This window comes from Mobula hypostoma, chromosome 3 (genome assembly GCF_963921235.1).
Source record: "Mobula hypostoma chromosome 3, sMobHyp1.1, whole genome shotgun sequence".
Lineage (NCBI taxonomy): Eukaryota > Metazoa > Chordata > Chondrichthyes > Myliobatiformes > Myliobatidae > Mobula > Mobula hypostoma.
In genome coordinates this window covers 97,849,285-97,875,859 of record NC_086099.1, presented here as the reverse complement: position 1 = coordinate 97,875,859, position 26,575 = coordinate 97,849,285, and the positions used below count along the sequence as shown (strand labels likewise).

The 26,575-nt window shown below is 40.8% G+C and overlaps 1 protein-coding gene across 6 annotated transcripts in view; it reads right to left on the bottom strand.

Moving 5' to 3' along the window:
* Positions 1 to 26,575, bottom strand: part of mapk10 (mitogen-activated protein kinase 10) — a 236,772-nt gene that overhangs the window by 119,951 nt on the left and 90,246 nt on the right. For 5 of the 6 annotated variants that reach the window (XM_063043509.1, XM_063043513.1, XM_063043514.1 and 2 more), the window contains one exon: positions 1,620 to 1,789. In XM_063043509.1, coding sequence (XP_062899579.1) covers positions 1,620 to 1,789 — 170 coding nt within the window. Of the gene's footprint in view, positions 1 to 1,619; positions 1,790 to 3,027; positions 3,214 to 26,575 lie in introns of all 6 variants that reach the window. The other variant, XM_063043510.1, reaches the window with a different exon arrangement.

Genomic DNA, 26,575 nt, shown 5'->3' with positions numbered 1-26,575 from the left:
GAATGGCCTACTCCTGCACCTATTGTCTATTGACGAGAAAAATTTGCCAAGAACAATCATGGTCATAGAAAGACAATGATCGCCCATATCACACAATGACACACCACTTAACAAATGAATGATTCACCTATAACCATGCAGAGTTTCAGATCACAGCCAATAAAGTCCTCTTTAAATGTAGTCATTATACCAATTCAGGGAAACATGTCAACTAATTTATGCACAGAAAGATCCCACAAACAGCTAAAAGATACTCTACAGGACAATTTGGCATTTTTTTGTTGATATTGGTTGAGAGGTAAATAGTGACCTGGTTATCACATGGAACCTCCCTGCTTTTTCCTGGATAACATTTTAGGACCTTTAAAATTCATCCAGCAGGGTAGGTGGGGCCTTAGTTTTACACTTTGATGTACTGTGGTTTGATTCTACTTCCTTCTGACCAAGCCATTTTTGAGCTCAAGATGATACCCAATAAGCAATGCAATTGTCACAATAATTAAATACAGCATTAACTTTTACATTGACCTCCTGAGTGTATAAGGAACACACTTAACCATAAGCAAGTGTTCTATCAACCATAGAACATAGAATAGTACAGCACAGTACAGGCCCTTCGGCCCACAATGTTGTGCCGACCCTCAAACCCTGCCTCCCATATAAGCCCCCACCTTAGATTCCTCCATATACCTGTCTAGTAGTCTCTTAAACTTCACTAGTTATCTGCCTCCACCACTGACTCAGGCAGTGCATTCCACGCACCAACCGCTCTCTGAGTAAAAAACCTTCCTCTAATGTCCCCCATGAACTTCCTACCCCTTACCTTAAAGCCATGCCCTCTTGTATTGAGCAGTGGTGCTCTGGGGAAGAGGCGCTGACTATCCACTCTATCTATTCCTCTTAATATCTTGTATGCCTCTATCATGTCTCCTCTCATCCTCCTTCTCTCCAAAGAGTAAAGGTCTAGCTCCCTTAATCTCTGATCATAATCCATACTCTCTCAACCAGGCAGCATCCTGGTAAATCTCCTCTGTACCCTTTCCAATGCTTCCACATCCTTCCTATAGCGAGGTGACCAGAACTGGACACAGTACTCCAAGTGTGGCCTAACCTGAGTTTTATAGGGCTGCATCATTACATCGCGACTCTTAAACTCTATCCCTTGACTTATGAAAGCTAACACCCCATAAGCTTTCTTAACTACCCATTGCATGACGCTTTTTCCCATTAGTTATATGAACCCTGGCGGCCACGCAGTTGGTTTATTGAAGTAATACTCCAGGTTGAAAGGTATATATGAATGGATTCTATCCCCATACTGTCCCCTTTCATTTTGGGTGAGGGAACAAGAGGATGCCAGCAGACAGATTTGACAAAGAGTTGCTGGAAGCACAGAGAACCTGAAAAACCTCCAGGCAAATCACTCATTTCCTGTAGGTTAATATTCACCTCCTACAGCCCTGACAAAACAAATGAACTCCTGTTAGCACAGAAGTAATTCTAGTCAGCAAGTTATGGACAGATTTCTAACATGTAGATCTTTGGTCTTCATGTTTTTAACTTCTTAACTCAATACAGAAAGCCAAGACATGCTTGAAAAATTTACATTGTGTACTCACCATACAATTCCCTGAGCTCCAGAGCCAATTGGCTTTAGATTCTGGTAGCGTTTGAGAACTGTGAAGGTAGAATCGCCTACTTCGACACTGTAGAACTGGTTGTCCACTTTGCTTTTACTCATGTTGTAATGTTTAGCGATATATGAAACATCCACGTGTTTACCAAAGCCCTGCAATCATAAAGGAGTCATTAAGTACTGAGATTTGAATATCACAGTATTATACTACCACAGTTAGCAAAGTAATTCTTAAATAACAATATACACTCTTCATACTGTCATTAGAATTGTAGAAAAATTATTCTCTTTAACAATTGACACCTAAAACCATTGAAAAAAATCTCTAAGCTTTAGTTCTTAAAGCACTTTGTTTTCTGAAGAACAGTCCTAGACTGAGCAACAGAAACAGAGGCAGCTGCTACCCTTTAATGGTGACTCAAACATTTCCAAAATCTACTATCAATTGTTAAAGCAACTGGCTGTGAAAGCAGAGAGATTTGTTCCTAATCTTAAACAGTTATGCAAGATTGTGTGAAGTAGTTTATGATTATACTAAGGTTTATATTTTATAAATGAGTTTTCATTAAATTCTATTCAGTTATGATGTGGAAAAAATAAACAAATTTATTTGTGTTTGTGACATCAATTTTCACAGTTTGCAATTCTAAGTGCAGTTACCCTTTATTGTAACACAACTACTGTACGTAAAGAAAATGTCATATTATTTTTCTTGCAGCTTATTCATTGATAAGTTAGCAATGAGTTATTTAAATAAACTGCATCCATCCATCAAGCTGATTCAATTAAAATACTGCAATGAACATTTTAAATACAGAAACTACAATATTGAAATGACACACCTAATGAAGTCTGAGACAGACCTCAACAAGTGAAATACATAAATCTTACCTAACCAAATTCATAAGCAATGGCCCCTTTATATAATGGAATAACTACCTTCCATTTTAAAGACCTTATTTACTTCATGTAATTCATTTTCATGTCCTACAGAATTCAATTATTTTATAAGTGTGTAAGTAAAATTTAAAATTGCAACCGTCTACCATCTTGAGACAATATCAATGTTTACAACCCTCCAGTTTCAAAAACTTTCATTAATCATTTTATCTTGTCATTTAAGCAACATCTGCTTTAACACTGAGAACCTTAGTTGCATCAACATATCTCCTATGAACCATTTCAAAATTCACACTAATACTGATTGCATTTCATATATTGATCCACCCTATCAATTCTTGAATGAACTCTATTTAAAGTTTAGTAAAATAACTTGCTGTTCTAGCTGTTTTAACTAACCAATAAATTTTCTTGGTTTTGTATTATTACCCCACATCACAGTGTGCAGAAACTTACTCACTACTAATGTCACACTAGCTGGACTATATTACCTGATGTACCCTTTTCTCCCTTTTTCGAACAGAGGTATCACATAGGCAACCCTCCAGTCTTCTGGAACCACTTCCGCACCCACAGATATTTGAAAGATTGTGGTCAGAACCCAGTGACATCATCGGAGCCCGACTGCATTATCTTAAGAAGGATCCCGCCAGCACTGGGAAGGTGGTGCTTGCTGCCTGTAATTTAAAATATGGTCAAGTCGAGGCAGAAAGCCAGTGGGTAAGTCCCCTGTTCTATGCTAACTACTGTCCGCCTGGTATATACTGAATCACACAGCTCCTCACTAAAGTAATCTATTTTTCCAATCAGCTTTTGTGGAACAAATAACATTGCCCTACAAAAGAATACGATGTAGAGCTGCTTTTATGCGTATGAAGCTAGAAATTCATGATCTTTCCCATATAATCTCTCCATAAGTCACACAGAAATTCAATGGAAATACAGAATAAATGAGCTCTACTTTTCCCCCAACAGTTCCCAGGCAATTATATTTAATGTCCTTGACCACAGCCTTGGAATGATGCATTGAGAAAATGAAGGTGCTCTGGGTTGTTGCTGGCTGCCCACCTGCACCCCAGAGATATCTGTTGTGTCCATCTACCCCGTGGGTAAAATACAACATAACTCATACCTTGATATGACTACAACAGAACAAGTACCAGCAGCCTCAAAAAGATATAGAACATCCTTGCAACTATGAAATTAATACAACTAAATCTGGTAAAACTTCAGAAGTGGCAACTTCAAGTAAATAAGGAAAGAACCTAAATATTTTATTTGAGAAAGTTGGGTGGAGTCGTACTCAAAATCTACAAATAGATACTAAAAGTATTGCCATGGTAGCATAACGGTTAGCACAGTGCTATTAAGCTCAGGGTATTCCGGAATTCGGAGTTCAGTCCCGGCGCCATTCTGTAAGGCGTCCCTGTACATCTTCACCATGGAATGCGTGGGTTTTCCCTGAGGGCTCCCATTTCCTCCCACAGTCCCAAGGCATACCAGGTAGGTTAATTTGTCATTGTAAATTGTCCCGTGATTAGCTGAGGGTTAATTGGGTTTGTTGGGGGTTGCTCTAAGGGCTGTATCACTAATTTTTTTTAATGCCTAGTGGCTTACCACAAACCAAAGACAAGTGAAGAGTAAATCAATTTAACTGTTTATCAGAATAACATTTTGAACAAGACCTTAAAAGCTAATTTCATGAAATCTCTAATATAGGTAAAAAGGAGGTCTTAACATAAACAAAGAAAAAATGTATAAGTTATGTCTTCCAGTATTAAGTGCAAAGATATCAGAAGATAATCCCATATGAGATCCCATAGGAATACAAAAGTAGTGGCAACTGACAATGACCTAACATATACAATACTTCCTAGAAGTTTATACAAAGAAAACTGTTGGGATCAAAGTAACTATCATAGCAGAATCTGCAACTAAATTTTGACTTCACTTGCATGAAGATCATAAATGGAGTCAAAAGCTATGAATTCCAAAGTCAAACATTATGTATTTGAAGCTGACAAGACTACAAGCAAATGCTATAAAATACGAATATTCATTTTGCTTGGCTCAGTGCATACAGGGAAATATTCATTAGATCACAAATGAATCAGCAATATATCCGTGAAATGCAACATTTATCTACAAATCATTTATTTCTTTAAAGTAATATTTTTCTAGTATGTTTCTCTATTACTTGACTGAGGTAACCTGTCCCAGCATGCAGTGCCAACTGTTCATCTGTTCAGTTGTATTTTTTAAAATTCTTCTATCCTTCAACAAATCATGATAATGTGCTTCTCTGCTCTTTACTTGTCAGCTGTAGAGAAGATAATTGACTAAAATACTGATTTAATTATTTTACCCAGAAGTATTGATTAACTAGCTATGTTTCTAGTATTTTTTGTAGAAAGAAAATACTGAAATACTTGAACAAATGCGAGATTACAGATTAAAAGCTACAAACTTGTACATTAAAATATTAATTTAGAATATAGACTAGCAATATTAAGTCACACATTTAAGAAAGAAAACCAATATCAGTTAGGATTCCTTCTGGACAGCAGGGCATACACTGAAAATACTGAAATACTTGAACAAATGCGAGATTACAGATTAAAAGCTACAAACTTGTACATTAAAATATTAATTTAGAATATAGACTAGCAATATTAAGTCACACATTTAAGAAAGAAAACCAATATCAGTTAGGATTCCTTCTGGACAGCAGGGCATACACTGAAAATACTGAAATACTTGAACAAATGCGAGATTACAGATTAAAAGCTACAAACTTGTACATTAAAATATTAATTTAGAATATAGACTAGCAATATTAAGTCACACATTTAAGAAAGAAAACCAATATCAGTTAGGATTCCTTCTGGACAGCAGGGCATACACTCAATTGTGCAATACAACTGGGTGAAGACAGGATTTTCCTGGAGAGATTTGATTTGACACATTTTACGGGGTGTAGGAGATTTTCTTGCCAATGTGACTTACTGTCACCCACACAGAGGGAAATCAAGATTTATTGTTGCACTTAAAGGGGCAGTTCTTTGGAACTGAGGGCTACAGAAAAGGCAAGGAATCACACATCTAAGATGGCAGAATAGATTAGTTGAGATGAAAGGTGTTGTTCTTGAAAAGCTCCTGTAAAGTTTTGCAAAAAGAGATACAAGGCTGTGAGACAGATGCAACCCAGAAGTCAGAGTGCTGCAAGCAGCATGAAAGGAGGTGGCAGAAGTTTTCAGCACCACTTCCAACACCCCTTGTACGCCCACGCTGTCAGAAATAGTTTAATAGATTCAATAGGTTGGTCAAGACAGCTGAAGTTACAATTAACCATTGCCAAGACAAGGAAGGTGAAAAACTATACACTGATTATTTAGTATCCACAAGGAAAAATACTCCTATTTCCTCAGCAGATTCAGCAATATGGTGATGAGAAATAGGATGCTTGGAGCTGACCTCAGAAAAACAGATAATTAATGGAATAAATCACTTACGGACATTCACTTTACTTTTTTTTTAAATCTTCTATCATTGCTTGCCTGTTTTTTTTTATTAATCATGTCCAAGTATCTTCTCTAACTTGCCTATGTAATGCACATACAAAAGCTGAATTAATGTCAAACACATTTTACATTTGCAGAAGCATTCCACATCTGGCTCATAAATCCAACATGGCATCACAAGTCCATACTGTCTGTTCAGACGTAATTAAAATGACTTAAAAAGTAAAAGCCAGGTACAGACTAGCATATATTACCTGTCACTAGTAAACCAGGTAGAATATTACACAATTCACCATTTTCATTGTTACCACTGATGTTACTGGCATTTTCAAAAATGTCTTAATTATTTGAATCTAAATGTATGTGTCTCGATCAATGGTTCAAGATTTTGAATGCTAGTCTAGTAACAACCATTATACAACGCTCCTCCACCTGTATGAATGTTACTCAAGAAAGATTTTCCCTTACCTGATGAGTACAGACTGCAGAGGAAATTCCTAATTACCTCATCATCAGAGGTTATACCTAGATCATCAGATTTCGCATGTGAGGCATGGAAGAAACATGGCAGCTAATTTGTGCACACGCATCACAAGCTAGATCAAATTACATGGAATGAAACATCCATGGTATTATCATTATTCTACAGAGCACCATCTGCAGTCTCCATACATGGAAACCAAGTTAATTTTCAGCATTGTGTTGCTATTTTCTCTTTATATTATACCAGCTCAATGGAGAAATAACCAATTAAAATGCCTGTGATCATGAACTGCTTGAGCAAAAGGACATCAAGTGCCTAAGGGTGTCATGGTCATTTTCTCACTTATGGGAAAAGCTCCAACTCCTCTGCCAACATCTGGTCTGATTCCTGACAACATGCAGGAGGAAGCACAGCCTTCTGACTGATAGATGGGCTATGGGAAATGGTTGAGAGCAATAAACCTGTGATTCAGGTTATCTTGTAGAAACTTTGCTGATGCCTTCATTTTCCCTATTCCAACATCTTCCCTTTTCTATCATCATCCTCTTCAAACTGCAGACAGATAGAGAGGAATTCCAATAGAGAAATTATTTTCATTTCACCCCCCAGCTACCTCTCTAACTTCTAAATATTCAGTCACATTGTGGAACACGAAGTCCAGAGGTCACAGAGCTGACGACTGCTGTTAGGAGTTTGAGATACTCTTAACTTTACAATATCTCACTGTGACACCATTCTCTTTCTACTTCTAGTTGGCTGTTAGGTTGTGGCATGTTACCAGTTAGAGATGGTAGCATAAGGAAATTATAAGTAAATGCTAATGATGCACTACCCATCGCCACCTCAATGCAGCTAGGTGGGCAGTACCATTGTTTAATTCCAACAGCATAACAACTATCATATGAAGTATGTCTGCAACAAATAAACTGGGGGAGGAACTCTGAGGGCCCAGCGGCATCTGTGGGGGACAATGAATAGTCAATGTTGAAAACCTGCATCAGGACTGAGAACGGAGCAGGAGGATAGCTGAAATAAAGAGGAGGAGCGTGCGGATAGACAGGGGTTGGTGGGTAACAGGTGGAAACAGACAAAGAAAAAAAGATAGATGTAGCCAGGTGGGAGGAGCAGAAGGTGAAGGTGGAATCAAAGTGTAAGGAGCCACATATCTATTTTTTGTCTGTATTGCATTTTGGAGGCATCCGTTAGTCTTGCAAGACCATGGATCTGCGCCTGGAAAGTCTTCACTCTCCAGGGCGCAGGCCTGGGTGAGGTTGTATGGAAGACCAGCAGTTGCCCATGCTACAAGTCTCCCCTCTCCACGACACCAATGTTGTCCAAGGGAACGGCATTAGGACCCATACAGCTTGGCACCAGTGTGTGATTAAGTGCCTTGCTCAAGGACACAACACGTTCCCTCGGCTGGGGCTCAAACTCACGACCTTCAGGTAGCTAGTCCAATGCCTTAACCACTTGGCCACCTGCCCACTATTGTATTTTACAGTGCATTTATTATGGTAATCTGTCACAGGGGTTGGGGTGTGGTAGAAACGAATGAGCATAGCTACGTATTCAGCTTTATCTTAGTTGTATTGTTTAGTCTAGTTACTTAGAGGCAGTCAGGAATGATACTTTGACTGCTAATTAATTACTCTACAAACTCCCTATCCTGGGGTCCAGTACCAACCTGATATTCCCAGTTCACCTGCATATTGAAATCCCCCTAACTACTGTGACATTTCCTTTGCCACATGCCATTGTTAACTCCCTATTTAACTTGCACCCAATATCCATGCTACTGTTTGGGGGCCTGTAGATAACACCTATTAGGGTCTTTTTGCCCTTACTGTTCCTTAGTTCTATCCACACTGATTCTACTTCTCCTGATTCAATGTCCCCCCTTGAAAGGGACTGGATCTCATTCCTCACCAACAGGGCCACCCCACCCCCTCTGCCCACCTTTCTGTCCCTTCAATAGCACGTATACCCTTGTACATTCAATTCCCAGGTCTGATTCCCCTGCAGCCACGTCTCCGTTATCCCAACAACATCATAGTTACCCATTCGCACCTGAGCTTCAAGCTCATCTGCCTTATTTCTGACACTTTGTGCATTCAGATATAGAATTTTTAACCCATTTCTCCTCTCTCTGTTTAAATCACTGCCTATTGTGCATAACCCAGCTCCCCGAACTCTCACCGGGCTATACGCCCCTTGAATTTTGTTGTCCTTCTTAAATTTACTTACTCTTTCTGCACATTTAACTTCATGCTCCGTCAGATCACAAGTTAGACTGTTATATCACTTATTTAGTTTGACCACTATCTCTGTTATTTTGCTAATTGGAACATTAACTAGAACGCTATCTTCGCTATTCGATCGCTAATTGGAATGCTAACGAGATCACTAATTTCACCATTTGATTGCTAATTGGATTACTTAGTTATGCTAATTACACTTAGTATTACATAGATATATTGCTATTAGACCATTATATCGCTAATCTAGTTTCACTAGTGTTTTTAAAATCATTACAAGACCATTCGTCTTTCCTGGTTTTGCAATAAAGGATCAAATGTACCTTTTTCAATTTGGAAATTCGTTACTTGGAAGTGTGTCATACAGTGCCGAGCCTTTCAGTGGTTTTGGTTTATTTTCAAGTAACCACTACATTTTTTCAACAACAAAAATGATACCCAATAAATACCAGTCTACGGCAAAGGACTGCGTTGGACCCGTTGGCAAAATTGGAATCGCAACACTGAGAACAACAGGAGCAGTTTGCAGTAGGACTAACCGCGACCTTTTGTTAAATCATGCTATGTGTTTCTGGTTTGAACACAATTTTGAATGGGCAGTGCTTCCCATCCATTGGGGACTGTTGCTCAATCATGTGGTGTTTGTCCAAGGGTCCGTCGCTTTATATTATTGAAGTGTTAAGATATTGTCCTGGTTGCTGACATATGAATTGAAGACTGTTTGTTCAGTCCGCTTAAGCGCTGTGGATGTGCAGAGTTAGCCTGTTGCCTACATTTATTGAATCGAATATCGCGTTTGTTGCGAGTGAACAAAGGGTTAATTCTAAGTAATGCAACTAGAGAAAGTAACATGAGTATATTGAAGCATGGAATTAGTACCAACAACCCTGAAGGTGGATTTGCCAGAGAAATTGAAGCTAAGGAGTATGAGGCAAAGGTGGACAAAATTAAAGGTTTAATATCATTAATTATCTTATGAAAATTAAAGAAAATGTGTTACAAGTGCAAACTTATCTTGTGGATTTGACTAAATGCTGTGAAGCAGTCATCACATGCTAATTGCTTCCCAATCTCAAACATTTACTTCCCAAGCTTGAACACAGAAAAACAAAATGGATATTTTTCAAGCATTTTTAGTGAATTCATAAGGGATGTGAAACAATGCTTATTACATTGAAGGCCATGTTGCTGCAATAAGTGAATATGTGTTTCATCTTCTATCAGACACAGTTTCTCAAATTCCAAGGCATATTTTGACTACGAATACAGCAAGTGACCCACAGGATGACGTAAAACCAAAAAAATAACATGTCAAATGTCAGTGTTCGAACTTCTGTTGCAGGAAGAAAATCTTCTGTACCAACTACCTCCTCTGCATGCATCAAAACAGAGGCTGATTTAGCTACACTAAGGCACATCAAAAATTATTGAGGGACAAAGATGTACTGGAGGAGTAAGATGTATGTTATTTGCTATGGAGCTTCGGAGAAGAAAAGAACAGCTTAAGTTGGAGGAAGAAATTGCGGCAAAGGTGGCCAATTAATGTGCTAAGAGCTTAAAGTGTAGTGAGTGCTGAAGTGCTCCAGCAAGACAGTCCTATGGTGTGAGTTCCTATAATGATAGGGCACAGAAGAAAACAAAAACATTCAATATCAATGTTGATTCATTTGTTCCTCAAGTGTCTGTGAAACATGAACAAGACCCCCAAAGTTCAGAGTGTTTACACTCAGCCTCCACTAATGAGGCACTCTGAACCTCTGTCATATCCAACATATCAAAGTGCTCATGGGGACATTCACTTACAGCATGTGAACACTCATTTCAGATGATAGATGTCAGAATAGTATTATTGATAAGATGAGGAAGCAAAATGCAACAATAACCTTATTGGTACAACAACACATTTCACCTTTGCCTAAAAGAAGATTCAGATCTTTGATGGTAATCCATTGCAGAATCATGCACTCATGAGGGCTTTTGAAAACAGTGTTGAGGGCAAGGCTAACGCTAATTGTGACTGCTTATATTTCCTTGAATTGTACATTAGAGGTTGCCCAAGAGAACTTGTCAGAAGGTGCCAGCATGCTGACACTAAGAAAGGATATGTAAAAGCTAAGGCTTTACAACAGGAACATTTTGGTATTGAACAGAAAATTGCATTCATCTACATGCAAAAGTTTCTTTCTTAGGCACCTATCAAATCTGAAGATATGAACAGTTGTCAAAAGTATGGTCTTTTTCTTAGAGGCTGTTGCAATGCCATGGAAGAAGTGCATTACATGCTGAGCTGGACATTCCTGCTAATATGCCAATTGTCATAAAAAAGTTGCCCTATATGCTCAGAGATAAATAGCAAACGGCAGTCAGTGAATTGCAAGAACACCACAACCTCAGGTTTACTTTCATAAACATTGTTCATTTTATTGAAAGGCAAGTAACCATTGCTACACACCCAGTATTCAGGAATATACAGGATGTTACATTAGCTAAATGAAGCAGCTTTGCCGCCACTAGGAGAAGTAAAGCTAAAACTGAACCTGGAACTAACAGAAGGGAAATGGTCTCATCAGCCAGAAGTGTTTGTTAGTTCTGCAAGGATGAACACGCATTGCATTCATGCCCTCAGCTGGAGAAAAGGGTTCACCGTGAGAAGATTGCCTTCCTAAAAGAAAATAACATCTGTTTTGGTTGCTTGTGTACAGGACATACCAGCAATGATTGCAGGAAGCATCTTTCATGGAAGGTAAGCAGCGGCAAGCATCCCAACATACTTCATATTCGTTTTGACGAAAAGGATGCAGAACTGAAGCAAGCCATGAAGGAATCAGACGGCTGTGAATGGTGGCCTGGTGTCCAATGGTCTTACAGGGGCTGGTGCTCGCAATTGTAAACTTCCTATCATTCCAGTACAGATGAAGTCTAAGAAGTCTAAGCCTCATGAGTAAGCTCAACCTCATAGGAAAAAGGACAAGTATTCTCTTACACAGCATGGGTCAAGAGAAGATCATGCGTAGCTACACTGTTTCAGGATTGGAAGTGTCTGGCTTAGATAGTGAAAACTAATGTGAACTACCTAACATCTATACACAGGATGTGTACACAAAGGGAACATTCCACAATAGAGGGTTTTCCAGGGATGGTCTCACCTGAAACATGTCCATTTCCCAGAGATTAATTCAGAAATTGAGCTGCTGATAAGGACAAATGGGCCTAACGTAACAGTCCCCAACCACCCGGCCGCGGACTGGTACCGGGTCGCAAAGCATTTGCTACCGGGCCGCGAGGAAACGATATGATTTGGCGATAGGAGTCAGCTGCACCTTTCTTCATTCCCTGTCACGCACTGTTGAGCTTGAATGCACGCGGGGTCATTACCCGCGTGTCATCCATGTCAGTGCGGAAAGGAGATCAACTCCTCAAGCTTGCAAATGACGGCGGGCTGAAAAGCATATTTGACATAACATCTGTGCCGGCATTCTGGATCAAAGTCAAAGCTCAATATCCTGAGATAGCCACGAAAGCACTGAAAACGTTGCTTCCATTTCCAACATATCTCTGCAATGAATGCAACGAAAGCTAAATTGCGGAATAGACTGGACATAAGGAACCCGCTTCGAGTATCGCTGTCTCCCATCACCCCTCGAAAGGACCGTGATGTTGCAGGGAAACAAGCCCAGGGCTCCCACTGATTCAGCAATATTGATGTGTTGCAATGATTTTATATGTTCATACGGGGAAAATATGTGCTGTGTGTTTAATATCCAAACCTTACTTAAAATGTTATGATGCTTTTGACTTATATAACCATATAACAATTACAGCACGGAAACAGGCGACCTTTGCCCTTCTAGTCCGTGCCGAACGCTACTCTCACCTAGTCCCACCGACCTGCACTCAGCCCACAACCCTCCATTCCTTTCCTGTCCATATACCTATCCAATTTTTCTTTAAATGATAATATCGAATCTGCCTCTACCACTTCTACTGGAAGTTCGTTCAACACTTACTTCAAGCTCCCCTGATAATTGACTTATCACTATATTCATGCGAGGAAAATATGTGCTGTGTGTTTAATATTAAATTCGTTAGATAAACCTTTTTAGAAACGAAATCGAGTGTATTAGCCACTTATCACCTATATTGCGTTCGTGATTAACCCCCCCTGCACAGAATTGCCAAAAACGATTTATAGAAAAAAAATTGGCACGTACACACATGCGCACTCGTGCCCACGCAAGGCTTCATGGCCATTGTAGTCTTTCTCCGGGTAAACCCAACATATTTGACTGCTACTCGTTTGTTGGCAACCCTACCACCCCCCCGCCGGTCCGCAGTGCGAAAAAGGTTGGGGATCCCTAGCCTAAGTATTGGAACCTTTGCAAGTGAATCACAGTGTTAATGGTGGACTCTATGCAATTAGAAAATTATTGGATTATTGGGTTGGACTGTGAATGAACCACTGAAAGGAGATCATGATGATGGAAGAGGTTGTACTTGGCCTGAGCAGACAGTTAATAAGGATGTCATCTTTAAAGGTTGTGCCATAAAAGTGCCAACAGAGGATCTGGAATGCAGTGATGGCCAAGTATGGTATATTCCACATCACAGTATTTATCACCCTTGAAAAGGGAAACTGTGTTATTTTTTGATTGTGGAGTGACTTTTCAGGGAATATCACTTAATGATCAGCTTTTACAGGGAGCAGATCTTACTAGCTTACTGACTGGAGTTATAACCAGATTCAGAAAAGAACCAGTGGTGAGCATGGTAGATATTGAATCAATGTCTCACCTGGTTAAAGTACCAACAGAAGATGCAGATCTGGTGGCTTGATAGCGACTGCAGCCAAGATATGGTGCACTTTAGAATGGTGGTTCATCTCTTTGGAGCAACTTTATCACCAAGCTGTGTCAATGGAAATGGAGCTCTTAGGAAATGCACAGAAGATGATGAAGAGCAGTTAGGTTGCGTGACAGTGGAAAAGGTTTTGCATTGCTTCTATGTTGATGACTGCCTTCTGTCAATGTCCTTGGAGGAAGACGCAGTACCTCTCTATCATGACCTAATATCCATTTGTGCTAAAGGTGGCTTTTGACTCATAGTGGATAAACAAAAGACATAATGTGATACCTGTGATACCAGAAGGGCAAACGACTGAAAGACACAAAGGATTTAGATTTGGACCAATATAATCCTTCAGTGGAGAGAGTAATGGATGTGCAATGGTTACGATCCAAGATAGGGTATTCACCGGAAGAGAGATCCTCTCCATAGTTAGTTACAGCTATGATCCTTTAGGAATGTTGAGTCCAATGGTGCTATCTGCTAAGAACCTGCAATATCTATGGAAGAAATGGCTTAGCTCGGATGACACCATACCGACATAATTTCTTCATGCTGGCTGGAAGAATTCTGCCAGTTGGAAGACTGCATGGTTGTCAGACGTTTGGAAACCCCATGGTTCACCATTTTACAGATGCAAGTGAAGATGACTATGGAGCAATGACCTACCTATTGTTGTACAACACATGCTCTCAGGTGCAAAGTGCTTTTATCTTCTTCAGCCTAAAAGTGAATGGCCTGTGAATCCCAATTGTTCTGGAGGACTTAGGTTAGATGATCCGGAAGTCAAGGGGAGTGTTAGAATGAATACTATGAAGATTGAAAATGAAGCGAATGTGGTAACACATATAATCCATCACTTCTCATGTTGGACCTATTTAAGGAAGATTGTGGCCTGGATTCATAGACTTAAGAACCAGCTCTGTTTCTTAATCAGAAGAGGAAGCAATTGAGCATCACTGTTGCTCAGTCTAACTTGGATGAAGAACAACATGGGTATTCTGTGGAGAAAGAGATTGAGAAGGCCAAAGATCAGATGGCTAAGGTTGGTTCTTGGTGGAGGATTTCAGAAAGGCTGAAATGGAGATCACTGCGTTTTGCCAAAGAAAGAGATTTCTTGATGAATTTTCAAGTTTGCAAAGGGCAGAAAGTATGAAAAGGAACTGCCATATTTTCTAGCTCAATCCGGTACTTGAAGATGGTGTCTTTGAGAGTTGGTGGACAGCTTAGTAGGGCAGCCATGCCTGAAGAGTCTAAACATCCTGTTATACTGTCAAAGGATCTTCATATCTCAGACATCATTCTGAGGCATGTATATCAAGAGGTGGCAAATCACAAACATGAGAAAAGCTGTAGATGCAGGAAATCCAAAGCAACATGCACAAAATGCTGGAGGAACTCAGCATAACAGGCAGCATCTGTTGAAGGGTCTCAGCCTGTCAATTGTTTACTCTTTTCCCATAGATACTGCCTAGCCTGCTGAGTTCTTCCAGCATTTTGTGTGTGTTGCTCAAGAGGTGGGACATGATGGCTATAATCATGTTATCCAGGTTGTATCAAAAACATTGGATTCCCGGTGTTAATACATTTGTAAGAAGAATCCTGTCTAACTGTGTTGTTTGTCTACAGTGTATGCAACTCCAGGATGCCAGCACGTGGCAGATCTACCTCTTGACAGGGTCTTTCCAAATAAACCTTCATTGACACACATAGGAGTGGACTACTTGGACCTTTTGAGGTGAAGAGCAGAGGAGTACAGTAAAGAGGTATGGGGTCATATTTACCTGTCTAGCTATACGAGCTGTTCACATTGAAGTGGCATCTTCTTTAAACACAGATTCTTTGTTAGTCACTTCGATGCTTTATAACAAGATGAGGGCAGGTTAAGGAAGTGCACTCTATGATGCAACAAACTTGGTTGGAACTGAGCGTGAGTTGTAAGAAGCCATTAAGTATAATTATTCACTGATCAGTGATGTCCTTCAAAAACGAAGTTAAGTAGATTTTTAATCCCTTGGCAAGTTCACATCACAGAAAAACATAGGAGACACTGATCAGGTCTGTGTGAAAGCTCATTTCCACCATGAGGGTGCAGAATCTTGACAAAGAGGGTTTCCACACAGTCCTTTGTGAAGTAGAGGCTATTATCCATGGCCATCCAATAACTAAAGCATCCTACGATCCCAATGATTTGGATGCACTAATTCTGTCAATTATGAAGACCTCACCATTCTTACCACCAGGAGAGTTCCAAAAGGAAGACAATTATGTTTGTCGTTGATGAAAGCAGGTACACGACGAGGGAGATGTCCTCCTTTTTTAAAGAAAGGAGCTTCCCTTCCTCCACCATCAACTCTGTTCTCAAACGCATCTCCCCCATTTCACGCACATCCGATCTCACTCCATCCTCCCGCCACCCCACTAGGGTTCCCCCGGTCCTCACCTACCACCCCACCAGCCTCCGGGTACAACATCTTATTCTCTGTAACTTCCGCCACCTCCAACGGGATCCCACCACTAAGCACATCTTTCCCTCCCCCCCACCCCACTTTCCACAGGGATCGCTCCCTACGCGACTCCCTTGTCCATTCGTTCCCCTCCCCCATCTCTCCCCACTGATCTCCCTCCTGGCACTTATCCTTGTAAGCAGAACAAGTGCTACACATGCCCTTACACTTCCTCCCTCACCACCATTCAGGGCCCCAGACAATCCTTCCAGGTGAGACGACACTTCACCTGTGAGTCTGCTGGGGTGATATACTACGTCCGGTGCTCCCGATGTGGCCTTCTATATATTGGCGAGACCCGACGCAGACTGGGAGATCGTTTTGCCGAACACCTACGCTCTGTCCGCTAGAGAAAGCAGGATCTCCCAGTGGCCACACATTTTAATTCCACATCCCATTCTGATATGTCTATCCACGGCCTCCTCTACTGTAAAGATGAAGCCACACTCAGGTTGGAGGAACAACACCTTATATTCCGTCTGGGTAGCCTCCAACCTGATGGCATGAACATCGACTTCTGTAACTTCCACTAATGCCCCACCTCCCCCTTATAACCCATCCGTTATTTATTTATATACACACATTCTTTCTCTCTCTCTCTCCTTTTTCTCCCTTTGTCCCTCTGTCTATACCCTTACCCATCCTCTGGGTTTTTCCCCCCCTCCCCCTTTTCCTTCTCCCTGGGCGTCCTGTCCCATGATCCTCTCATATCCCTTTTGCCAATCACCTGTCCAGCTCTTGGCTCCATCCCTCCCCCTCCTGTCTTCTCCTATCATTTCAGATCTCCCCCTCCCCCTTTCAAATCTCTTACTAGCTCTTCCTTCAGTTAGTCCTGATGAAGGGTCTCGGCCCGAAACGTCGACAGTACCTCTTCCTAGAGATACTGCCTGGCCTGCTGCATTCACCTGCAACTTTGACGTGCGTTACAACACATATCAAACTTGTTTTAGAAATGGTGGGTCAAGGAATATTTAGCACATCTAGAGGAATGTCAGAAATGGACAGACGTAAAAGCAGTTTTCTCACAGGAGACATTGTGCTTATAGTTGACAACACAGCAGTTTGAAATTCATGGATCGTGGAAACAGTCATTCAAGTCTTTCCAGACGGAAGAGGATTTTTGTGCAGCAGGTGCACGTCAGGAACAAGACCGGCTGCCTGGACAGGCCAATAATCAAGATTTGTCTTCTACAGGAGGCAGACGTTTGAGAAGCTACAGTTCTAGAAGTTTCATGACCTTGACTCAACCTACTGACTTTACAGAGAGTGGCGGTAAAGATCACTCTGTACGGGGCCAAGTGCTGGTAACCCATGGCCTAGATAACTGTTACATGACTCAACTAGAAGGGGGGAGAAAAAAAAGAGTATATTTGCATAAATGTAAAGATGTTTGTCCCTGAAGATTTCATGTTTCCTATATAGTTGTAATTATTAGAGTTTAATAATTAGGGACTGGGATGTAGGAGCCATGTATCTATTTTCTGTCTGTACTATATTTTGTGGCACGTTTATTATGGTAATCTGTCATGTGGGTTGGGCGTATTGGGAAAGCTATCCCACAAATAAACAAAACAATGGCCTTACACAGTTGTATTCGCAAGACTGAAACCTGCAAACAATATGTCACCCTCCTCATCACAAGATGTAGTTCCTGTTCCACTGGCAAAGTATAGGTAGGTGGCAGCAGACTTACTCAAGAGGGAAGGACTAACCCTTAAAATCAATATTGACTCCAAACCACATGAAATGGCATAGTATCAGGTCAATATGGGCAAGGGAACGTTCTCAGGTTATCATTTATAGTCCTCCTTCAGCCGATGAATCAGTACTTCTCCATGTTGAAGAAGTACTAGAAGTGACGAGGGCACAGAATGTAGTCTAAGCAGGGGACTTCAATGTCCATCACCAAGGTTCAGTCATTATTTGCCATGTCATGTGATGTGGGCGATCATGTTCTTTCCATGACCATGATTGTTCTTGGCAAATTTTTCTACAGAAGTGGCCCCAATGCCTTCTTCTGGGTAATGACTTTACAAGACAGGTGAGCCCAGAGATTGTCTGCCTGGCATCAGTGGTCACATAGCCAGGACTTGTGATATGCTCATACAACCATCCACCACCTGCTGCCATGGCTTCACATGACCTTGATTGGGGGTGGGGGGCTAAACAGATGCGAAACCTTGCCCAAGGGTGACCTGCAGGCCAGTGGAGGGGAGGAGCGCCTTACAATTCCTTTGGCAGAGACACATCTTCACCCCACCACCCAATCACCAAGATGGGGTTGGTTATTACTACCACTGACTGAGTGTCTGAATCCTGGCAGATACAGCTGCCAGCCAGTAGAGTCTTACACAAATGAGTATGAGGAATAAAGTTATTTGACCTCATCCACCTGGCGGTGGCAAATGCATTTATCGATGGTCAAGTCCCATCTTCCCACCAAGGACACTCACATTGGATAGAGTGGCACAACAATTGTGTTAATTGGGATTGACTCAGAATCGACTTGACATCCATAAAGTGTTGTAGACTATTGGTAGCAGCAGAAATGCACCACCAGTACCTGCAACTTCCTGGCCCAGCATAGTCCTCATTCTATCATCAGTATCAAGCTGGAGGATCAACTTTGTTCCACAAGAACAGAAAGATAGGTTGGGAGCAGCATTAGCACACTTAAAAATGAGATACCAGTCTAATGATGCTCCAATAAGAATTACACATGCCCCTAAGCAGCACAAACAACACGCTATGAACAGAGCAAGCAAACTGACAACCAGTGGAGCAGATTACACATCAGCAATTTTCACTTCACATTTCATTATCAATAGCAGTGGACAATTAAAGGACAAGGAGGAGGTTCCACCAATATCCTCATCTTCAGCGATGGTGGACACAAGATGTGAGAGCAATTCTCTGTAGCAGTTGCATCAACACATTTAGCCAGAAGTCCTGAATTCATGGTCCAGGTAAGCTTACTTCTGAGAACCCCCCTCAACAAAGAAGTCAATCTTCAGCCAATTCACTATACTGTATGTGATATTAAGAAACAGATGAATGCATCAATACAGCAACAACATTCCAGCCATAGTACTGAAGACCAGACCTCCAGAACAAACCAGCTTCTTGCGAATCTGTACTTGAACAGCTGAACACCAGCAGCTACCAGATAATGTGGATATATGCCAGGTATGTGCCACTCATGATAGGCAAGACAACTTTCAATCTGTCTAACTGCTATCCAATCAGTCCACTCTGATTGGAATGCAAAATGATGAACAGTGTCATTGATATTGCCATCAAGTGATGCTGACTCACCATCTGACTGACTGATGAGCAGTCTGATGATCAGTCCCTTGTCAAACCCAAAATCCAATCATTATCTGAAGAACTGAATTCCAGAGGCAAGGTCAGAGTGACTGTTCTTGACACCAAGGCAGTATTCCACCAAGCTGAAAGGATAGTGCCCAGTGCAACTGGAGTCAAGAAGCATTGAAGGGAAGCCCCACTGCAGTAGAGTCATACCTCAAACAACAAAAGGTCATTGAGGTCAACATTCCCAGATCTAAGACATCAGAGCAGGAATTTCTCAGGGCAGTGTTTATGGCCAATCATTTTCAGCTGTTTCATCACCTTGGTGTTACTCAGAAAGCACCACCCATTCTGTAATCTCTGCACCAAGAAGGACAAAGGTAGCATGAACTTGGGAATATACTTGTAGTTTCTCCTCCAATCACACCATCCTCGGAAGTACATATCTGGTCCACTGTCTCTGGATCTAAATGCCAGATCTCTCTTCCCAACAGCATGTGGGATTACTTGCATCCAAATTACTGCTACAGATCAAGGAGGTGACTCACCATCACCTTCTTAAGAAAGTTCAGGCTGTTAAATAAAAGCAGTGGGCAGATCCTGAAAAACACACAAGAAAAAATAAAGCACCAGCCGCTTGCCTAAGCAATGATACCAATGAGAGGAGCAGACCCAAGGCTGGACCTACTATCCTTTGGTGTGGCTTGATTTTCAGTGTTAACTGATCCAGCAGCACAATAGAAGAAGAGGTGTCATCTGTTTCTAGCTGCAATCTATTAGTTATAATATTTTATAATCGGGCCCTGCCATTGCCTAAATAATGGTGCCAACAGACCCCTGCAATTTTAAACCTTTTTTAGAATCACATTTTTATCACAATTAATTAATTACATGTCATCTCCTTGTGCAATTCAAAGTAATAGCATCAAATCAGTTAATAATTGGCAATTTATGTTCATCACTTGTTATGCACTTCTATCTATTTCAGTCTGTGAATTAAATTGGATTCGGAATCAGAATCAGGCTTAATATCACTGGCATATGTCATTCAATTTGTTGTTTTGTGGCAGCAGTACATTGCAATACATAATATTAAAAACTATAAATTACAAGAAAAAACATTTTAAAAATTAACTTAAGTAAGTAGTGCAAAAAGAGAGCCAAAAAAGAAAATAAGTGAGGAAGTGTACATGGGCTCATTGTCCATTCAGAAATCTGATGGCAGAGAACTGTCAGCAGTTTATGCATTTGACTGCAGTTCCTGGCTGCTGTTTTTCATTTACTATTTTGGGTGACTTCGAATCAGGGTGGCCTGCAGATAATGACCACTGAGTTTCACTGAATATGGACTCTTTCCATTTGTGTTTTATATTCTGTTTTTGCTCATTCTTTCTTGGTGCGATTTGAGCGATTTGTTTCTTTTTTTGCAAGAGTGGGTTGATGTTCTTGTTGCTTGTGCAATTTGTTTTTCTGCATGTGGGGGAGTGGCTGATGTTTTTACTTTGCAGGAGTCCCATGGTTTTCTGAGCTTCATGGCTGTCTGTGGAAAAGATGAATCTCAGGGTTGTATGTTGCATACATACTTTGATAATGAATGTACTTTGAAATACCATCAAGGCAATTGGAGCTGTCAGAATGAACACTATTCAATGCAAGTTTGATTACTGCACAAATTAATCTGCTTGCTATCAGAATACTTAGAATAGCTTGTGCCTGCTCTCCCACAGGTAAATCGCAGGGAAAAATGACCCGTCTCCAAGGCATGAATTATCAAAGTACTATGAGCTTATTCTAGTTTTCTACTTCTACCATGAATTGATGCATCTCCCATATATACTTAATATCATGCGTCTCACTTGTGCACAGAATGTCCCAATAGAAGAAGTAGATAAGTACACCTCTGGATATCCATCCTAGGCCCACAGAAAAGTCTCTCCAAAGGCAAATGTTATGCCTGAGGATGTTATGCCTTGTTCTGCCTCCTTCCTAGTGGAGCCAAATCCTTCACTGGAAGCCAACAGTCATCAGCCATGTCTGTCCAGAATAGAGAGGTGGGGTATTGGCTGCATTTTTATCTCATTGGCCAGCTTGTATTATGATGGCAGGGGAAGAATCAGCGTGTCATGGAGTACTGGTGTGGGTTGAATAAAAAATGAATGCTGTTGGGAAACCAAGCACAGAGCTGCATAAGTGGATGGGAGTCTATGCATCTTCAGCTAGCTATAACACAATCCCAACAAAAATCACATCTCCCCCTTCCCAACTCCCTCTGCTTTCCACAAGGATCACTCTTTCCATGACTACGTAATCTGTTCTCCCCTCTCTGCCCACTGGAAGGAATATTGAAAGCAAATCTATAAGTAATGCACAAACAATGGGCTTGCACAGCTGAATTTTATAAGCAGTTTTCTCCTGTAATATTGATTCTAGATAAATGGCAAACACATTGGGCATAATTCTGTTGCTGTTCAAAGCACCACAATTGTATCATTTAAAACCTCAAGTAGAGTAATGCATTCAATTTTGGTTGCCCCATTATAGGAAGGATACTGAGGGTACAAAAGAAATTTACCAGGATACTGCCAGGATAAGAGAGCAAATGCCAGGATAAGGATGAGGTTGGAACAAACTTGGGCTGTTTTCAATGCAGCACTGGAAGCTGACAGGATATCTGCTTAGAGGTTTTTAAGATTATGAGACGCATAGACAGAGTAGAGAGCAGATACCTTTTTTCCCCAAGGTTGAAATGTCTAATACAAAATGGCATGCATTTAAGGTGAAAGAGGTTACGTTTAAAGGAGATATGCTGGGCAAGTATATTACAGAGCAGGTGGGTGCCTGGAACATGGTGCTAGAGGCAAATATGATAGGGGGGGCGGTTAAAAGGCTCCTAGATAGACACAGTAATGCACAGGAAATGGAAGGATATGGGCATTGTGTAGGCAATAGGGAGTAGTTTAGTCAGACATTTAATTGGAAGTTTAATTAGTGAACAGACAGCTTGATGTAATATCACCTCCCACAATGCAGCACACTTTCAGCTTTACACTGTGATTTTCAGCTTTCTGGAGTGGTTCTCAACCAATAACCTAATGGACCAGTGCTACAAAAATCAATCCTGAAAACACACACATTGACACCATCAGCCTGAGCAGCATTCTTTGAATTTTCCTCTGAAAGATCCTGAAATTCTTTGATGACATCTTTGAATTCTCAACAGCTTCAACTTCACTTGTCAATCATTTCCCCAGCCTCAGTCCTCAACCTCCCTCCAAACCCTTTGCCTCCGAGAGAAACTGAAAGTAACTGTGAGTTTTCTTGCTGATCCCCATTAAAAAGCTCCTACTGCAAAATAATTTTCTATTTCAACCTTGTTTGCATTTCCCCATCAACAAAGAAAATTTGCCAAATAAGGTTACCGTGACACTATTACAGCTCAGTCAGAGTTTGAAGTATAATTCAAACGTCATCTGTAAGGAGTATGTACACGTACTCCCCATGAACACCTGAGCTTCCTCCAGGTGCTCTGGTTTCCTCCCACAGTCTAAAGAACTACCGATTAGTAGGTTAATTGATCATTGTAAATCGTAAATTAGGCTAGAGTTAAATTGGTGGGGTTGCTGGCAGCTCGTCTCTCAGTGCCAGAAGGGACTGTTCTGCGCAGTATCTCTAAATAAAATAAATAATTTACTACCTGCCCCAAAAGGATAGTCTCTCTAGTTTTAAACTTTGAGTTCGATATGTTAGCCTGCCATAAATTTGAGCTGACAGAGAAATAGCATCAGCATTAAGGTGAACTATATTCCTGCTAGAAGGACATATGTGGCTGGTGTGGCATGTTGAACAATGAGTGCCCTCTGAGAGCAGAGTGGTTGCTGAATAACAGGGACCCCCATGCTATGGAGTCACTGAAATCAGTTACACGATCGAATCTGTGGCTGACTATTCCCACATACGTAGATTTTAAACTGCTGTATGTATAGGGTGGCGGGGTGGAGAGAAGGAGGAGTAAGGTGCTCCTTCTGCCCACTAACCTGCAGGTCATCCCTGGGCAAGGTGTAGCATCTGCTTAGCCCCCCAATCAGGATCACATGATACCATGGGGGCAGGTGGTGGATGCCCTTATGAGCAGCTGGTGTATATCACATGACCTAGTTATGTGACCACCAATGCCAGGCACACAATCTTCGAAGAGTATTGATAATGGCTGGGATCACCTGTCTTGTAAAGACACTGCCCAGAAGAAAACAGTGGCAAACCACTTCTGTAGAAAAATTTGCCAAGAACAATCATGGTCATCATGAAGCATGGCACATAATGATGATGATCTATATTTTAAAAATGATTTTACTGATATAATAAGTGACATGGTATGAGATACAATTGCTCTTTGGAAAAAAATCATTATTTTAAGATTAATACAGCACACGAGTGGAAGCAGCACGCTACCTGTATGCAGCGGGGTTTTTTTTGAAAGACATGCTTAATGTGTATCTCTCTGAGTTACATCATTTTTCATCTATTGACTGCAATGAATATTGAGGCTTTAGAGAGGATATAGAAGAGGTTTACCAGGATGCTGGCTGGATTATAGGGCATGTACTATGAGCAGACATTGGACAAACTCGGCATGTTTCCTCTGGATTGGAAAAGGCTGAAGGGAGATCTGATGGAGACTGAGTTTGATAAGACTATGAGAGGCATAGATAGAACAGGCTTCCAGTATGTCTCCCAGGGTCAAAATGTCTAATACAGAGGGCATGCATGAGAGGGAGGGAGTGCAAAGGAGATCTGTGGGTCAACTTTTTACATGCAGAGTGGTTGTTGCCTGGAATGTGCTGCCTATTGTGGTAGTGAAGGCAGCTATGATACAGACATTGAAGATGCTCCTAGACAGACATATGAATATGCTGGAAATGGAAAGATATGAATATTGTATAGGCGGAAGTACTGTATTTAGTTTAGTTGGGCATTTTTTTTCTAGTTTAATAATTTTGGCACAACATTGTGTGCCAAAGGGCTTGTTTCTGTGATGGTCTGGTCTCAATTCTATGTTCTATGAGACAGATTGGCCTGCTGATTGGTAAAATTGGGGACAGGGTCTGAATTGTAGCCAGCACCTTGAAATCATTAATGCTATCCTGTAATCTGCAGATGAATTTGGAATAGGAAAGGTCCAGTTCCCATGGTCCATCTGGGTGCCAGCAATTTAGGAAGAACAGGGAAAGAGGTTCTGAGGGAATTTGAACAACCAGGGACTAAATTAAAATACAAAACCAAGAAGACAATCTCTAGATTGTTAACTGAACCATGTGCAAATTGGCACAGGTTTAATAAGATCTGAGCACTAAATGTGGGGTTCAAATGGGGGGAGAAGTAGGTTTGAATTCATGGGACATTGGCAAAAGAATTGGGGAAGGAAGGAGCTATTTTGACGGACCAGGATCATGGCAAGTCACATAACTAGGCCTTTGGATAAGGCTTAAAACTAAATAGTTGGGGTGGGTTGAAGGATGTTAACCTGCCCAGAAAGGTGTAGATAAAGAAAAAGGGAAGAAGAGTGCAGGAGAGGTTACTGAAGTCTCCAGAATAAAAGAATAAGACAAAAATTTAGAAAAGGATAAGAATTTAACTTCAGGCAACATGAAGACAAAATTGAATTTAAAAAAGACTAGTGTATACAGACTGAAGATCTTGTATTTGAATACACGCAATACTTCAAATAAGGTAGATAATCTTGGAGCATAGTTAGAAATTGACAGGTATGATATTATAGGAATCACAATTGTGGTTGAAAGAAGATCACAGCTGGGAGCTTAACATACAAGGATACACAATGTGTTGAAATGACAGGCAGGTAGACAGAAGGGTTAGAGTGTCTATGTTGGTTAAAAAAAATGGAATGAAATCCTTAGAGTCAAGTGACATAGGATAAGAAGATGTAGAATCTTTATGTGTAGAGTTAAAAGAAACTACAAGGATAAAAAAAACTCTGGGAGTTATATATAGGCCTCCATATACTAGCAAGGATGTGGGGTACAAATCATAAAAGGAGATTGCAAAGGCATATAAAAAAGGGCAAAATTATGATGGTCATGGGGGATTTCAATGTGCAGGGAGATTGGGAAAATCAGGCTGGTGCTGGATCCCAATAAAAGCAATCTGAATGGCCTACAAGACAGCTTTTTGGAGCAACTTGTGGTCAAGCCCTGGATTGAATGTTGTGAAGTGAACCAGGTTTGATTAGGGAGCTTAAGGCAATGGAACCCTTAGGAGAGAGTGACCATAATATGATAAAATTCACCATGCATTTTCAGAGAGAGATGCTAAAATTGGATATATTGGTATTACAGCTGAGTTAACATGAAACATGAGAGAAGAGCTGGCCAAAGATGATTCAAAAGAGGCATCAGCAGGATGATGGTAGAGCAGAAATGGCTAGAGCTCCTGGGAGTAACCTAGAAGATACAGGATCAGTTCATCCCAAAGAAAGCAGCATTATAAAGGGAGGATGAGGTAACTGTGGCTGACATGGGAAATTAAAGACAGCATAACAGCAAAAGAAGGGGCATAAAATATCACAAAAATTAGTGGAAAGCTACAGGATTGGGACTCTTCTAAAACATATAGAAGGCAACATAAAAGCAATAAGGACAGACAAGATGAAATAAGATATACTGGCAAATAATACTAAAGAGATTTTTTTTAGATATATAAAGAGCAAAAGAAAAGCAAGACTGGAGATCAAACTGCTAGAAGATGATGCTGGAGAGATAGAAATGGGGAACAAAAAACTGGCAGACGAGCTACATAAATATTTTGCAGCAGTCTTCACTTTGGAAGACACCAGCAACATGCCAGAAATTTGGATGTGTCAGGGGTCAGAAGTATCATAGTTGCTAGAACTAGGGAGAAGGTGCTTGGGAAGCTGAAAGGCAGGAAGGTAGTTAAGTTACGTGGACCTGGTGGACCACAACCCCAGGGTTCTGAAACAGAAAGCTGAAGAGATTGTGGAGGCATTAGTAGTGATCTTTCAAGAATGACTAGATCCTGAAATAGTTGCAGAGGACTAGGAAGTCACAAATGTCACTCTACTCTCCAGACAGGAAGTTACTGATAAA